Source organism: Panthera onca, chromosome D1 (genome assembly GCF_046562875.1).
Source record: "Panthera onca isolate mPanOnc1 chromosome D1, mPanOnc1 haplotype 2, whole genome shotgun sequence".
NCBI classification, from domain to species: Eukaryota; Metazoa; Chordata; class Mammalia; order Carnivora; family Felidae; genus Panthera; species Panthera onca.
Window position 1 is genome coordinate 103,345,391 of NC_138348.1, and position 17,137 is coordinate 103,362,527.

The 17,137-nt window shown below is 42.0% G+C and overlaps 1 protein-coding gene across 9 annotated transcripts in view; it reads left to right on the top strand.

Moving 5' to 3' along the window:
• The window catches only part of USP28 (ubiquitin specific peptidase 28), a 64,926-nt gene that overhangs the window by 4,233 nt on the left and 43,556 nt on the right, over positions 1 to 17,137 (top strand). For all 9 annotated transcript variants that reach the window (XM_078432758.2, XM_078432760.2, XM_060604782.3 and 6 more), the window contains exons 2-3: positions 14,636 to 14,713; positions 16,194 to 16,326. In XM_078432758.2, the coding sequence (XP_078288884.1) occupies positions 14,636 to 14,713; positions 16,194 to 16,326 (211 nt within the window). The remainder of the gene's footprint in view (positions 1 to 14,635; positions 14,714 to 16,193; positions 16,327 to 17,137) is intronic.

Here is a 17,137-nt window from a genome sequence, read left to right on the forward strand (position 1 = left end):
AGGAAATCAACAGTCTCCACAAATCAACATACCCCTGTTGAGGCCTCCACCCTAGACCTGTTGAATCACAGTTTGCCTTTTGACAACATCCCTGAGTGATAACTTTGAGAAGCTCTGCCCAACTGCGCAGAATTCCCACTTTCTTTTCTTTCATTTTCTTCTTGTTCTGTTAAGTTTATTCATTTATTTTTGAGAGAGATCAGGAGAGAGAGAATCTCAAGCAGGCTCGATCCCATGAGCCATGAGATCATGACCTGAGCCGAAAGCACAAGTTGGACGCTTAACCGACTGAGCCACCCAGATGCTCCAGAATTCCCATTGTCCATTCAGTTATGTACATGTGTCCCCAGTCCTCCAACAAAATAGCAACAGAATTGCCTTCTGCCCTGTCCAGTGTTTGCCTTGTTCAGCACCTTCCTTTTGTTTACTTTTTGAACCGAGTTTCTAAATCCACCTGTTTCTTCTCTAGGGCATTTTCTCAATTACATTTGTAATTCCAATTCACTGTGGAAAACTTGGAAAACGCTCCCCCACCCGACCCTGTGGGCAAGACTAGCTCTTGGCAGTTGGAGGCACAGCCCCCAGACCAAGGCAAATTGGTTCCCAGCCTGCACCAGAGCAGCAGCGAGAACCCAGATAGGAAGCGATAGGAGGCTTTTACTGTTTGTCGCTTGGGAATGAAATGGATCGCTCGCAGGTGACCGGTGACTAACCACCTTTTCGTGAAATCCGTGGCTTTACAGAAGTAATTCTTTTTGCCATTCTGCTTTGGTTATTCAAGTACCAGCTCGAATCCCCTTCTCATGCTTTTATGTGTGATGATTCCTCATTGCCACTTTTTGGTTGCTATTTATTTTGGCAATTATCTTTATTGCTACTTATTATCATTTCTGGGGTTTTTTTTTTCTTTTTTCCTAAAAACTTCCAGTGTGTATTTTTTGAATCATTTGCCACAGTCTTATCACAGACTAAAGTATTGTAGTTTACCCCCACTTCCGAACTGGCTACATCGTTTTACAACTTTCTTAGGAAAATGAGGCCTAGAAAAGATGTTTGAATTTATGTAATACGTACAGCCTTCTTCATCTTACAAATGCAGTAATGGGCCGGGGCGCCTGGGTGGCTCAGTCAGTTGAGTGTCCGACTTCGGCTCAGGTATGATCTCATGGGCATGATCTCATGGTTCGTGAGTTCAAGCCCTGCATCAGGCTCTGTGCAGACAGGACAGCTCAGAGCCTAGAGCCTGCTTTGGATTCTGTGTCTCCCTCTCTCTCTGCCCCTCCCCCACTCATTCTCATTTTCTCTCTCTCTCTCTCAAAAATAAATAAACATTAAAACAATTTAAAAAACAAAAAACAACAAACCCCAAATACAGTAACCGGTCTCAAGAGTTAATTTACTATTGATCTCATTGTCTAAGTCAGAACCCTGACCTCAGGCTTCAGTTCAGTGACTGGTTCGTACCCTCAGTGCTCCAGCTGCTTTACTTCCGGAACACTCTCTCTTGAACATTTTGGACCTGTATCACTCTGGTTCTTCTTCTCTTTTAGGGGCTAACCTGTTAGCTTTCTTGGTTGTTACTTTCCTTTTATGAACTTCTTCCAGATCTGCATTTGTAATCCTGACTTGCAAATGACTTCTACTCCCCTATTTGCAAATGCTAGTTCAACAATTCTTGCATATCAGCATCCTTGGCTATGACCATTTGCTGCATAGCCACTTTCGCCACAGGTGCATGAGGCATGGGAATATATGCTTGTCATAATAGCATCTGCCTTATGCCATTTTCGGCCCTGAGCACTTTTTTGTACATACTCTGCAAGGTATGATTATTATGTCTTATTACAGGAGAGGACAGTCATACTCAGATCTTAATAGAGCTTAGAAAGGCCCAATATGAGATTTTAAACCAAAGCCTGTTTGGCTCCATGCTGCAGATGGGAAATGTGGCTTACCCGGGATTAAATTCTAACTGGCAGAGTTGGGACCTCAAGCCATCCAGCTTTCTGCCTGGAACACATGCCTTTCTCAAACCAAACTTTTCAACTACCACTTGGTAATGTATGAAGTACGTTAGGGCGTATTCTCATCGAACCCATAGAGCAACCTTACGAAGTAAAATTCAGTGTGAGGAGGAAGTAGAATTTGCAAAGCGGTGCAAAGCGATCAAACCAAAACCAAAGCATAGGTCGTTTCTCCCAACCTCTGGATGAGTTTCATTGGGCAGGTAGGCCACAATATTTTCCATTTCTGTTTTCTTCTTCGTTTTCTCGTTGTACTAACACATCCTGTACGCATTACTTCATTTGGTGGTCACATCAGTGCCATCAAAGCTCATGGTACTTTTTTTTCCAGATGTGGAAATTGATGGCCTGGGAAGTTGAGATTTACCCAGAGGCTAATATGTGGTGGAATCTGGACCGTGTAGCACTATTCCCACTGTCTAGGCTTTCTACATAAAAAGGGAGGTCAAAATACCAGACATTCAAAGCTCAATTAAAGATCTGCGTCAGTAGGTGCTGGCAGCATGCCACATGATAGCTTGGTAGTCATTTTATTTATTTATTTTGAGAGAGAGACAGAACAAGCAGGGGAGGGGCAGAGAGGATCTAAAGCGGACTCTGCTGACAGTAGAGAGCCCGGTGTGAGCCTCGAACTCACAAACTATGAGATCATGACCTGAGTTGAAGTCAGACGCTTAACTCACTGAGCCACCCAGGCACCTGCTGATGGTCATTTTAAACTTGAATCATCCGAAAATAATATTTGCTTTCTCTAGTACTCTTGTCCAAGTTACTACTTTCCTGCTGTCCTTTTTCTTTTTTGTGTGTGTATATGTGTGAGCACAAATCTTTCTCGATTTTATTCAATTGAGGTGAAATTCACATAATATAAAATTAACTCTTTTAAATTTATTTTGAGAGAGAGAACGCACGCATATGCACAAGTGCGAGAAGGGACAGAAGGAGAGAGATGGAGAGAGTCCTAAGCAGGCTCCATGTTCAGGGCAGACTCCGACGCGGGGCTTGATCTCACAACTGTGAGAGCATGACCTGAGCCAAAATCAGTGACCTTTAGTATATGTATTCACGAATATTGTGCAGCCACCACCTTCGTGTAGTTCTAAAAACATTTTGAAAACCACAAGAGAAAACCCGTATCCACTAAGCAGTTACTCCCTAGTCCTTCCTTCGCTCGGGCCCCTGGCAACACGGATCTGCTTTCTGTCTCTCCATTTACTTATTTTGGATATTCCATATAAATGGAATCCTACAATATGGGACCTTTTGTGTCTGGCTTCTTTTACTTAGTATAACATTCTCATGTTTCAGCCACAATGTAGCTTGTATCTATCTGTGCTTCATTCATTTTAATGACTGGGTAGTATTCCACTCTGTGAATCTACTACATTTTATCCATTTTTCCATTGGTGGACAATTGAGTTGTATCTCCCTTTTGGCTTTTATGAATAGAGCTACTGTGAACATTCATGTGCAAACATTTTTGAGTACCTGTTTCTGATTCTTTTAGATATATTCCTCCAAGTAGAATTGCTGGGTCATATGGCAATTCTGTCTTGAGTCTTTTGGGGAACTGCCAAACCGTTTTCCATAGCAGGTGCGACATTTTATGTCCCTCCACCCCCAGCAGTGCACAAGGGTTTTAATTTCTCCACCTCCATCCTCTCCAAACATTTATTTTCCGTTTTTCCTTTGTTTTGTTGTATAAGAGCCATCCTCATGTGTGTGAAGTGGTAACTCATTATAATTTTGATTTGCATTTTCCTGATGGCTACTGTTGACCCTCTTTTCATGTGCTTATTGGCCATTTATGTAGTTTCTTTGGAGAAATGTCTGTTCAAGTCCTTTGCCCATTTTTCGAATTGCATTTGTTTGTGTTTGGTTGTTTGAATTATAAGAGTTGTAATATATCTGGATACTAGACTTTTACCAGATTTATGATTTGGAAATGTTTTCTCTCCTCCTGGAGGTTGTCATTTCATTTTCTTGATAATGTTTTTTGATGCACAAAAGTTTTTAATTTTGGTGAAGTCTTGTTTACCTCCTTTTTTTTTTTTTTTGTTGCTTATGCTTTTGGTGCCGTATCTAATCCATTGCCAAATCCAAGATCATGAAGATTTGCTTCTATATTTTAAGAGTTTTGTCATTTTAGCGCTCATATTTAGGTTACTTATCCATTTTGAGTTAGTTTATGGTGGAGGTAGGGGTCCAACTTGATTCTTTTGCATGCGAATGTGTACTTGTGACAGCATCAGTTTTTGAAGAGACTAATTATTCCCCATCGAATGGTCTTGGCACCTTTGTCAGAGATTAATTGACCATAGATGTATGGTCAATTCCCAAGTCTATTCCCAAGTCTAAATTCCCAAGTCTAATTCACTGATCTGTATGTCAGTCCTTTGCCATATTACACTGGCATGATTCCTGTAGCTTTTTAATAGCTTTTGAAGTCCAGAAGTGTGAGTCCTCCAACTTTGTTTTGTTTGGTTTTTTCAATATTGTTTTGGCTCTTCAGGGCCCATTGAAATTCCTTATGAATTTGAGGCTCCACTTTTCTGTTTCTGCAAAAATGGCCGTTGGAATTTGGACAGAGATTGCATTGAATTTGCAGGTCACTTTGCATAATATTGCCATCTTAACAATATGAAGTCTTTTGAGATGGTTTATTTTGTATGTCAGCCTGCCTGGAGAATGAGGTGCCCAGACATTTGGTCAATTGTATGTCTGTGAGGGTGCTTCTGAATAAGATTAACATTTGAGTTGTAGAGGGAGTAAAGCAGATTGCTCTCCCTGATGTCTGTGGGCCTCATCCAATCAATTGAAAACCTGGATAGAACAAATAAGGCTGAGTAAGAGGGAAGGTCACCTACCTGACTGTTCAGCTGGGCCTTTGGTCTCCTGCCCTCAGACTGGAACTTACATTGTCAGCTCTCCTGGTTCTCTGGCTTTCCACCTGAGACTGGAACTACATCTCCAGCTCTTCTGGATGTGCAACTTGCCAACTGAAGATCTGGGGACTTATCAGCCTCCATGATTGCAAGCGCCAATTCCTTATAATAAATTACTTCTCACCCACCCATCTCCCCAACAGGAAACTAGGAAAGCAGTGTTCATTTACACACACACGCGCGCGCGCGCGCGCGCGCCCTGTTGTTTGTTTCTTTCTCTGGAGAACCGTGACTAATCCAGTCTTACAATGCATCAACCTGAATATCTTTCCATTCATTTACGTTTTCTTTAACTTTCTTCTTTTTTTTTTTTTACAATGTTTTATACTTTTCAGAGTACAAGTCTATCACCTGTTTGGCTAAATTTGTTCCTAGGTATTTTACTTTTTTGGATATTATAAATGGGATTAAAATATATATGTGTGCGTTTATTTATTTATTTTTGGAGGAGTGCAAGCGGGGGAGGGGCAGAGAGCAAGGGAACAGAGGATCTGAAGCAAGTGGGCTGACAGCAGCGAGCCCGACACAGGGCTTGAACTCAACGAACCGCGAGATCATGACCTGAGCTGAAGTCAGACCCTCAACGGACTGAGCCACCCAGGTGCCCCTGGAATTGTTTTTTTAATTTCTTTTTCATATTGTTCATTGCTGCTCTACAGAAACAGTTGGTTTTTGCGTGTTGATCTTGTAGCAACTTTGCTGAATTGTAAGTCAGCAAACAAGCAGATGTAGCTCCTTTGGGGTTTTATGTATCCTGTCATCTGTGAACAGAGGCAGATCCTTTCCAGTTTGGATGCCTTTTCTTTTACTTGCCTAATTGCTCTGGCCAGAACTTTCAATATGATGTTGAATAGCATTGGTGAAAGTGGGCATCCTTGTCTTATTCCTGATTTCGGGATGGCTTTCTAGTCTGTGACTACTGAGTATGATATTAGCTGTGAGTTTTTGTTTTTGCTTTTTAATAAAGGCCCTTTTTATCATGTTGAGGGAATTCCCTTCCATTCCTAGTTTTCTGATTGTTTTTATCATGAAGAGGTGATGAATTTTGTCAAATGCTTTTTCAACATCAGTCAAGAGAACCGTGTGTTTTCTCCCCCTTGTTCTGTCAGTGTGGTATATTACATTGGTTGGGTTTCTCACTAGTCTCCTTTTCTGTAATGGTCAGCGGGATTCTCTCAGGCATCCAGTTTCAAATATTTGACTAAACTCCGTTTGTCCATTCTTTGAGCTGTTCACTGTGTATCCCACCTTCTCCGTTCTCCTACCTGCATCCTCCCTGTCCAGTCACACCTGTTTTTATCGGTAGCTTTCTTTCCGTAGTCTCATTTCGCCTTGAAATAGCTGTTCACCTGTGCTAGATTACCCTCCTTAAAGCACCTTTATTTTCCTTCCTATTTTTTCCCTGCCAAGGGACCTGTTTTCCATTGTTCATCAGATTAAGTCCAACCTCATGCTGACATTGAGAACCTTTCCTAATCCAGTCCCACACCACCTCTCAAGTCCCCGTTGCTTATCGCAAATAGAAACTGCACACAGAGTCCCTCCTAATAATAACTTCGAATTTCACTGTTAGATTTCTAAAACTGGAAGCATGTGGATTTGATTTCTTCTATCTTTGCCCTTACCTTCCTGGTTTCCCCCATTGACCTTAGCAATATATTACTAAATATGGCATTTTCTTTAATTTGGGAAGATGCATTCTGTATGTCCTTATTGGAACAGTTTCCCGGCCTCATTTCTTGTACTTGATTGGGGCACGTATTCAGAGAAATGAAAAAGCCTTGTCTTAATGTGTTCTACAGTATGAAAGAAGAAAGTTGCAGGACGTGACATCCAGTTGAAAACATATATTCATGTGCATTGGCCATTTCTGGAAAGATACCATTATCTGGAAAGATAATGGTGGTTACTCCTGGGAAATGGGACTGAGATGGAAAGAAGGGAGAAATTCCTTTTCGCTGTGTATCCTTTTCTACTGTTGGAATTTCTCTGCGCATTTGAAAAAAAAGAGGTGAAAAAAATTGAAAAGTGAATAATGGTTAGTTCCTTCCTGGTTTTTAATTCAAGTTTAAACCCCCTTCTGTGCCACACGAGAGTGGCTACATTTTAAAAGCTTTTAATGCTTTTTAAAAACCATGGGCCAGTGGATGAACTGAAACCGTCCTTTTCATCACGTACCTACTTGATGCGTCATTGAAGTAAGTTGTGAAGTAGCCTCTTTCAGGGAGTTTAGTTTTGTTCACTAAAAAGGATAGAGAGTCTTATCCTCATGACATGTTATGAGTAAATAGGGGTTGTTGGAATAAACGTGGACTTGTTGCTGGAAGAACTGAGAAGGCACCAGGGCTTTTGTGGCCAGGTCCTTGTTTTGTGGAATATGGAGGGTCAGTGGCCGACTCTGGATGCGTCTAAGACCCTGATGTCCAGACTGGATTTCTGGAGTTGCTGCTAAATATTTTCTTTGATTCCTACAGCTATACTTTTGCTTTCCTTGGGTACTTAAGTTTCATTTTATTTATTTTTATTTTTAAGGTTTATTTATTTTGAGGGGCACCTGGGTGGCTCAGTCGGTTGAACATCTGACTCCAGCTCAGGTCATGATCTCATGGTTTGTGGGTTCAAGCCTCATATCGGGCTCTGTGCCGATAGCTCAGAGCCTGGAGTTTGTGTCAGATTCTGTGTCTCCCTCTCTGTCCCTCCTCCACTCTCGCTTTGTCTCACTTTGTCTCTCAAAAATAAATAAATGTAAAAAAAAATTTTAAAGTCTATTTATTTTCAGAGAGAGAGAGGGAGACAGACACAGTGCGAGTGGGGGAGGGGTAGAGAGAGGGAGAGAGAGAATCCCAAGCAAGCTCTGAACCACCCAGGCAGAGCCCCGTGTAGGTCTTGAACTCCAGAACCCTGTGATCATGACCTGAGCTCAAATCAAGAGTTGGACTGAGCCACGCAGGTGCCCCTTAAGTTACATTTTAAAATTGGAAAAGCAGATCTTTAATTTTGAAGAGGACTTCATTAGGCATACTTACAAAGAACTTTGGTAGTTTTTTGGAGTAAGAGAACATTTATCAGTTATTCACTTAGCTTCAAATTTAGAAATGTCTTTGGAAGAATAGACAATTGAGATTAGGAAACGTGTATGTCTGAATGACAATAGCATTCCTGTATGAAGGAATGGAATAATTTAGAAAGCTCCTCATCACCATGCTAAACTGCGTGTTTTATTTTATTAAAACAAAAAAATTTTCCGAATATTTATTTTTGAGAGACAGAGAGAGACAGAGCGTGGACAGGGGAGGGGCAGAGAGAGAGGGAGACACAGATTCCCAAGCAGGCTCCAGGCTCTGAGCTGTCAGCACAGAGCCAGACGCGGGGCTTGAACTCCACAGACAGTGAGATCGTGACCTGAGCCAAAGTCACACGCCCAAATGACTGAGCCACCCAGGTGCTCCTAAAGTGGGTGTTTTTTTTTTTTTTTTTTTTTTTTTAATTTTATTTTTGGGACAGAGAGAGACAGAGCATGAACGGGGGAGGGGCAGAGAGAGAAGGAGACACAGAATCGGAAACAGGCTCCAGGCTCCGAGCCATCAGCCCAGAGCCTGACGCGGGGCTCGAACTCACGGACCGCGAGATCGTGACCTGGCTGAAGTCGGACGCTTAACCGACTGCGCCACCCAGGCGCCCCTAAAGTGGGTGTTTTAAAGATAAAACTCTTAAGTATTAATTTCACAAATTTGCCTCATCTGATCAAAGAGAGTTCAAATTTAGCTGCAGTAGGATTAGAGGTGTTAGGGTTTATTATGTGAATAGTCCTTTTCATCGCTTATTGTGGGATGAATTATTGTCTTTGCTTTAAGAAAACATCAGTTCTGAGAAGTGGACTGGATTGCACCAAAATCACTGAGTGGCGGAGGTCAGAAAGCTTGAGTTTCTTCTTTCTAGAGATTTGTGTGTCCCTGTCTTTATTCACTGCCTCTGGGCAAGAAAAGAGAGTACTTTTTGTTTAATGAAAACAATGTGGATTTAGCTAAGGAAATGCAAACCTGTTGGCTCTTGCCAGTTATTTGACTTCATTATGACTGGAGCACAAGCTTTGTCTTGTCTCCCGTTGGGTGTGGGCTGTGTATATTGCCTCGTAGTTATGGTGAAGTTAATATTTAAATCAGCTTCTTGAGGAGTGCCCGGAAAAGCTGGGAGTTACTAATACAGTAGGATCCTAATGAGCGTAGTGTGTCTGTTACTGTTAAACTAATACCTGAAACGTAGCACACTTCCTAGGATTTGGGCTTTGTTTAACTAATTACATAGGTTTAGCTAAACAGTCCCGAGACTGAGTCATATTGCCGTTATTTGTGTATGTCAGGAGCACGGCTTAATCCTTATAAAATTTGTTATTCAGGTTCGTAATAGTTATCTCTGATTGGCCTTTTTAATTCAAGACATTTGATGACAAAATGGATTTTGTAAACCATAGTTTCCTAATCTGCACAACGAAGATAACGATTCCTACCTTTTAGGGTTGTTACAAGGATGATGTGTGTGTGAGGCACCTAAGGTTCTGGGCACAAAGAAGATGTTGACATGATAGACCCAACTGTTACCAGCACAGTCCTTTGCATGGTTCAAATTAGGTATTATGTTGTATGATTCTTGCCTTTATGGAGGCAGGAATTTCCCCTTGAAAACAGTTAGAGAACCACATGATGAGAAATACCGGGTAAAGACCGTTTAGTCCCTTTCATTCACAAGCTCATTTGTTCCCGCAATATGGGGGATTCGAAAGGTAGAGAATAGTGTGGACCAGAGTTCTTGGGAATGACTTTAAGGAGGAAGTGAGATGAATCTATCCCTTGGGGCGCCTGGGTAGCTCAGTTGGTTAAGCATCCACCTTTGGCTCAAGCCATGATCTCGTGGTTCATGGGATTGAGCCCTGCGTTGGGATCAGTGCTGACCGCATGGAGCCTGCTTGGGATTCTCTCTCTCTCCCCCTCTCTCTGCCCCTCCCATGCTCATTCTTCCTTTTTCTCTCTCAAAAATAAATAAACTTAAAAAAAAAAAAAAGGGATGAATATAGCCCTGGACTATGGAATTGGGCATTCCTGGAGATAACAGAAGTTTAACACTAGAAGGCATGAGAGAGGATGCATTTGTGAGGTAAGGACTGAGTAGGAGAAAATGATGGGCAGGTTAAAGGTAGAAAAAGATAACGGCCTTTGAGAAACAAAATCAGGAGTTTGGATTTGAAGTAACATGTAGTGTATTGTTCCTGGAGTTGTACAAAATGATTTTACACAGTTGTCATCTGTGTCCAGAAACTTTTTTCTGCACTGACAGCACAGAGCCTGACCCGGGGCTTGAACTCACCAACCCTGAGATCATGACCTGAGCTGAAATCCAGAGTCAGACGCTTAACCGACCAGTAGCTTTTAAAAAGGGGGGACTCAGAGTTTATTTTCCTTTCGTGTGTGTGTTATTCTAGATGTATTAGTGTCCACTGCTTATCTTACAAAGTGGAGAAAGGGGAGTGGGGCTTTAATCCATGGCTAAATATGACGATTGGTGAATTATTTAATACTTGAGTGCCATATTACACTGATTCACATTTATTTGGCATTCTGAGATCTCTGAAGTTGAGATGTTCCTTACATTGTCTGTCTGCAAGTAGCAGGTAGGAGGTACTTAGACTATCTTCACACGTTTGTGCTTGGTCAGAGCTGTTCCTACTGTCCTGGCGGTTGAGTGTATGTGCTGTTGGTTAGTTGAATTTTTAGTTTAGTTAGTTAACTTTTCAGTTTAAAAGATCACAGTGTGGGGCACCTGTGTGGCTCAGTTGGTTAAGTGTCCAACTTTGGCTCTGGTCATGATCTCACAGTTCACAAGTTTGAGCCCCACATCGGGCTCCGTGCTGACAGCTCAGAGCCTGGAGCCTGCTTCGGATTCTGTGTCTCCCTGTCTCTCTGCCCCTCCTCTTTTCGTGCTCTGTCTCTGTCTGTCTCTCCAAAATAAATAAACATTAAAAAAATTAAAAGATCACACTGTGATTTGGCATTTAAATGAAAAAAGAAAACTGGATGAAGAAAGGCATAGAAACAGAACAGCAGATGATTTTATGGGAGGCAAAATATTTGTCCCTGGAGGGATGATCGCAGTTTCAAATTTTCTTGCAAAGGTACAATCGAGTGTTTTATGGGACCTAAGAAAGGAAGCCACCCTAGGTATATTAAGTTTTGTTGCTGAGAAACATGCAAAAGAATTGCTTGTCCCATGCCAGGCAATGCACCTGGGGAAGCGGGGGAAATGGCTGTATTTCTCGAAATAAATAAGAAATTTTAGGGCTGCAGGAAGCTGGCGTGACCAATTCACGTGTCTCCTGGGACTGTCATGAAGGCATTGTGTCCTGGTTTAAGTGGCAACTGTTTTTTCTCCTTTGTGGTGCATAAAGTAAGTGTGCTGTTCAGATTCAGTCAAAAGTAGTGTTTACCTCTGACACAGTACTTTCCTGTTTTAGAACTGATTGTCTAAGTAGTCAAAGGTGTGGTTTTGTAAGGCAGGCAAAATAGTGATAGAAAACTCCCAAAGATGCAAGACTAAGGTCAAAATACAAGAATTCGTTATCTGCATTGGTTTGCATTAAATACGTACTTTTTTTTTTTTTTAATGTTTATTCATTTTTGAGAGAGAGAGAGAGAGAGAGAGAGAGAGAGCACAAGCAGGGGAGGGGCAGAGAGAGAGGGAGACACAGAATCGGAAGCAGGCTCCAGGCTCTGAGCTGTCAGCACAGGGCCTAACACGGGGCTTGAACCTGTGAACAGTGAGATCATGACCTGAGCCCAAGTCGGATGCTCAACCAACTGAGCCACCCAGGCACCCCTGAAATAGGTATTCTTGCCTGTTGCCCTTGTCTTCTCAGATACAGCCTGGCGTAGGGTGCAGACTCCCGTGGCAGGGCAGCCCGGGGTCAGATCTCACAGCAGCCCTTCCTACTAGTAACCTTGTGTTGGTGCAGGGACCTCCCTGTGCTTGTTCTCTGTCACAGCGGCATAATACTTGTCACAGCTTTCTTAGGAGGGTGAAACTGAAATTAGTTAATACATACGGAGCATGTATAGCATTGCCTTTCTGACAGTCAGCAGCGTACGTTAACTACTATTTCTGACTGGCATGATTTTCTGGGAATCCAAAGTGTCAGTTGGTACACAGGGTGATTGGAGGTGAAGATGTGATTATCAATCCCATTGCTACCTTGTTAGTTCCAGTTTAGGGATAACCGCCACTCGTTTCCCCCTCCCAATTACAGACGTATGAGGGTTCAACTTTACATTGGTGTAAGTGTGGCATGCATCCAGTAGGAACCATACCTTGAATTTGGAATTTCGATCTTTTCCTCAAGCCGGCACTATGCGATATGCTCCTCTCTGGTGATGCTGGCCCAGGGGCAGTCAGCCGCGCTACCTTGGGGGGTCATCAACTGATACATTTACAACCATTCTGGTTTTCACTTTCTGTACAGCATTCAATACACTGCGTGAGATATTCATCGCTTTATTATAAAATAGGTTTTGGGGCGCCTGGGTGGCTCAGTCGGTTAAGTGTCCGACTTCGGCTCAGGTCATGAACTCGTGGTTCATGAGTTCGAGCCCCGCATCAGGCTCTGTGCTGACGGCTTGTAGCCTGGAGCCTGCTTCCGATTCTGTGTCTCCCTCTCTCTCTGACTCTCCCCACATTCATGCTCTGTCTCTCTCTGTCTCAAAAATAAATAAACGTTAAAATTTAAAAAAAAAAGAAAAAAAAAAGAAAATAGGTTTTGTGTTGGATGATTTTTTTTCCCCACTGTAGGCCCATGTAAGTGTTCTGAGCACATCTGAGGTGGGCTTAGGCTAAGCTGTGATGTTGGGGAGGTTAGGTCTATTAAATGCATTTTCCACTTAACGATATTTTCAACTAACGATAGCTTTACTGGCATGTAACTCCGTCATAACTTGATGAAGTTCTGTATTATTCTACCCTTTTTGAGGCATATTGATTTTGATTTCTTAGAAAATTGTGTATGATTGAGATGTATAGATTCACACACTTTTACACATAAAATAAAATGGAATTAGAATTATTTTGAGGGGTGCCTTGGTGGCTCACTTGGTTGAGTGTCCAACTCTCAATTTCGGCTCAGGTCACGATCTCACAGTTTGCAAGATCGAGCCTCACATCGGGCTCCCCGCTGGCAGTGCAGAGCCTGCTTGGGATCCTCTCTCTCCTTCTGTCTCTCTGCCCCTCCCCCACTGTCTCTCTCAAAATAAATAAACTTAAAAAAATTATTAAAGAAAAAAAGAATTAGTTTGGGGAAAAAAACTTTTTAACACTTTATTTTTCTAAAAGCCCTATGCTAGCATTTGCCAGGGCTAAATCCAGACCCTTTTAGTCTGATAGCACTGTCCCAGTATACAGGCAGTGAGTACCTTTGACAAGACTCATAGCCTCCAAGAGTGCTGGTCTCAGCAGCATCGGGTTCCATTTCTATCCTATGACTGTGGCCCATGACCAGAGCAGAAAGACTGTTGATGCTTTTCTGAGCACTTGTGCAAGTCTGTTTCAGTTAGTTATTTCTAGTTGTGTGATATTTAAGTGTTGCGTTGGGCCCTCAGCTGTTGAAAAACATAGGATACTATTTCTGTTACAGCTGACAGTGAGTGTAGACTGCCTCTTGGAGACATATTACTAACTGAAAGATAGTTGATGGGGAGCATCAGATATTGAATTGGGGCTTAATATCAAAACAACCTTAGGCATGGTATAAATTTGATTTCTTTTCACTGAATTAAATTTGAACTATTTCGTTTTCAGTAATCTATCTAGAAGAATTGGGCGAGCCAGTTCTTTAGAGCGAGCTTGCTTGTGAAAAATAGGTGTTTTGTGTTAACTTTTGTCTTTGTGCAAAACAGGGTAAAGTGTTCCAATGAAGACTTGAAGGCTGTAAAGGAGTTAGAAACTGATCTTGTGGTAGCTGGGAGTTAACAAGATAGGTTTTTCCATGATTCTGATTAATGAAGACAAAGGCTTCCACAGTTTATTCCCTCTGGAATTTTATTTACAATTCAGAAAATGTTGGTTCTGTCTCTGCTTTGTAAGCAATCAAATCTGAAGTTTTAAATCATGACGTTGGTGGTATCATTTGTTAATTACGCGATTGGAAATTTATTGTCAGTGAAAAATGACACATAAAAATGGCATGTGCAGTGTGGCTTAAAATAGCACATCTTCACATCCATGCAAATTCCCTGGACTCCTTATATGACCCAGTTATGTATTACTCACAGAAAGAAAAACCTCAGGCACTTTAGCTACTACGAGGGCTAACTACTCCATTTAAATATTGTACGTACTTAATAGTTTTACTGTTAATAGTTTTACTGTTTACTAATATTATTTCCCACCAGTGCCAAAAGCATTTTTCATGATTAACCTTTTACAAGAGAAATAAATTTGGCATTTTAGAATGTGTCTGACAGTCAATACTGTGTTGCTTGGAGTTTGTCAGTTCCTTAAACTAAAATATGCAAGTCTCAAGCCTGATTATCCAAGATGCTTGTACTTAAATTCTTGAAATGTATCCAGGTTTACTTTCTGACTGACCTGTCTCTGGCTTTTTTTTTTTTTTTTGTTTCTCAAATACAGAGCTGCCAAATGCTGTTAAACCAACTAAGAGAAATCACAGGCATTCAGGACCCTTCCTTTCTTCATGAAGCTCTGAAGGTTAGTTTCAAGACCGCTGTTAGTCAACAGGCTTTAAAATAGTTGTCCATATCATGGTTATGTCAAGTCAAGCTATTTTTATGTCAAAACGAAAGTGCATACAGGGACGGAAGCTCTACGGGTCAGATCACCCAGTATCTTCTCTATGTGAATTATAAGGGTGGGGGGATGTTGAGGATGGGGGAGACTTAACTGGGAAGAACCATACAGAGCAAAAGAGATTTAAGAAACACATCTGCCAATTGCGTTTTATAGCCTTTATATGGATCGTGACTCAAACAAACTCAAAAATCGTTGAGTCAGGTAAGTTTGAACTGGTTATATGATATTAAAACACTTGTTACTATTTAAAAAAAATTTTTTTTAATGTTTATTTAATCTTGAGAGAGAGAAAGAGACAGAGTAAGTGGGTGAGAGAGAGAGAGGGGGAGACACAGAATCCGAAGCAGGCTCCAGGCTTTGAGCTGTCAGCACAGAGCCCAACATGGGACTCAAACTCACAAATCGCGAGATCATGACCTGAGCCAAAGTCGAATGCTTAACCTACTGAGCCACCCAGGCACCCCAAAACACTTGTTACTGTTAAGGTGTGCTAATAGCATTGTGGGTTATATTTTTGAAAAGATACATTCTGATGTATTGATAAGATGCTTAGGATTTGTCGGGCGCCTGGATGGCTCAGTCAGTTAAGCATCCAACTCTTGATTTCGGCTCAGGTCACGATGTCGTGGTTTGTGAGTTCTAGTCCTGCATCGGACTCGAGCGCAGAGCCTTCTTGGGATTCTCTCCCCCTCTGTCTGCCCTTCCCCCATGCTCTCTCACTGTGTCTCACGTGTGCTCTCTCTCAAAATAAATAAATGTTAAAAAAAATTAAAAAGAAAAGCTTAGGATTTGCTTCACAGTGTCTGGGAGAGGTTAGGCAAAACAAGATCGACCATGACTTGATAATTGTTGTAGCTGAGTGACGGGTGCATAGGGTTCAATTATACATTCCCTCTACTGTTGTGTATGTTAGAAAGTTTTCCTAATAAAAAGTTAAAAACAGACAGAAGTATGGTCACCATTATCGAATATGGTAACTGCCTAACATTTTTATTGTAGAGGCTGACTTCTTTTAGAATGTCTGTTTTAACTGTCAGCCCCTTTTGATACATCATGCCTTTGCTAGCCTGTCAAATCAGGAGCAGTAACTTCCAGAGCAGTGAGAACAAATCTCCAGCAAGATTTCATTCTTCTCTGCGTGTTGTGGGAAATCAGAACATGGCAGCTCCCTTCCTGGAGCCAACCATTTGATACAAGCTTTGAGCGTAGTACCCTTGCTGTCCTCCGCCATACTCTCTTCTCCTTTCTACCTTATGCCTTGAATTACTCAGAATGTCACCACGGTAGTCAGGAGTTAAACCAAAAAAACTCACTCACTATTTATTTTAAATGCTGTGATGCTTTACTTTTGAAATGTCCGTGTTTTCCCTTTCATTAGGCCAGTAATGGTGACATCACCCAGGCGGTCAGCCTCCTCACTGAAGAAAGAGTTAAAGAGCCCGGGCAAGACACTGTTGCTACCGAACCATCTGAAGCAGAGGCGAGAGCTGCTAGCAAAGAAGTATTAGCAAGTAGGTGTATCCTGTCTCCGTCCTGCTCTGAACTAGCAGAATGTAAGAGATGAGTGTACATGAGTTGCCCACCAGTCACATCAACGCTGCGGGAATAATGCTAATAATTGCTAATTATTGAACCATCACTGTGTGCCAGGCACAATTCTGAGCAATTCCATGGATTCATTCATTCATTCATTCATTCATTCTGCACTTATTGAATGGGCACCTACTATGTGCCAAGCACTCTTTTAGGTACTGGAGATGAGCAGAAGAACGAGAATCCCTGCCTTCATGCAGCTTGTTTTCTTGTGGGGGAAACCCACAAGTCAGTAAATAAATTATGTGGCATATCAGAACGTGGTAACCACTGTAGGGAAAAGTGAAGGATGGAATGAAAGAAATGGAGAAAGGAAGGGCGCCTGGGTAGCTCAGTCAGTTGAGTGTCTGACTCCTGATTCCGGCCCAGGTCATGATCTCACAGGTTGTGAGTTCGAGCCCCACCTTGGGCTCTGTGCTGTCAGTACGGAGCCTGCTTGAGATTCTCTGTCTCCTTCTCTCTGCCCCTACCCTGCTGTCTTTTTCTCTTTCCCTCCCTCCCTCTCTCTCAAAATAAATAAAGTTAAAAAAAAAAAAAAAGAAATGGAAAAAGGAGCACTGGGGATTGGATTTTAAATGGGCTAAGACTAAAGATAGTGAAAAGGAGGTGAGGGAGCAGGTCAACGAGGCCTTAAGACAGGGATGTACATCAGTTGCTCAAGTCCAGAGCGGAAGCTTAGTGAGTGCGGCGGGCAGTGAGAGGTGAGGTGGTAGACGGACCAGGAGGCGG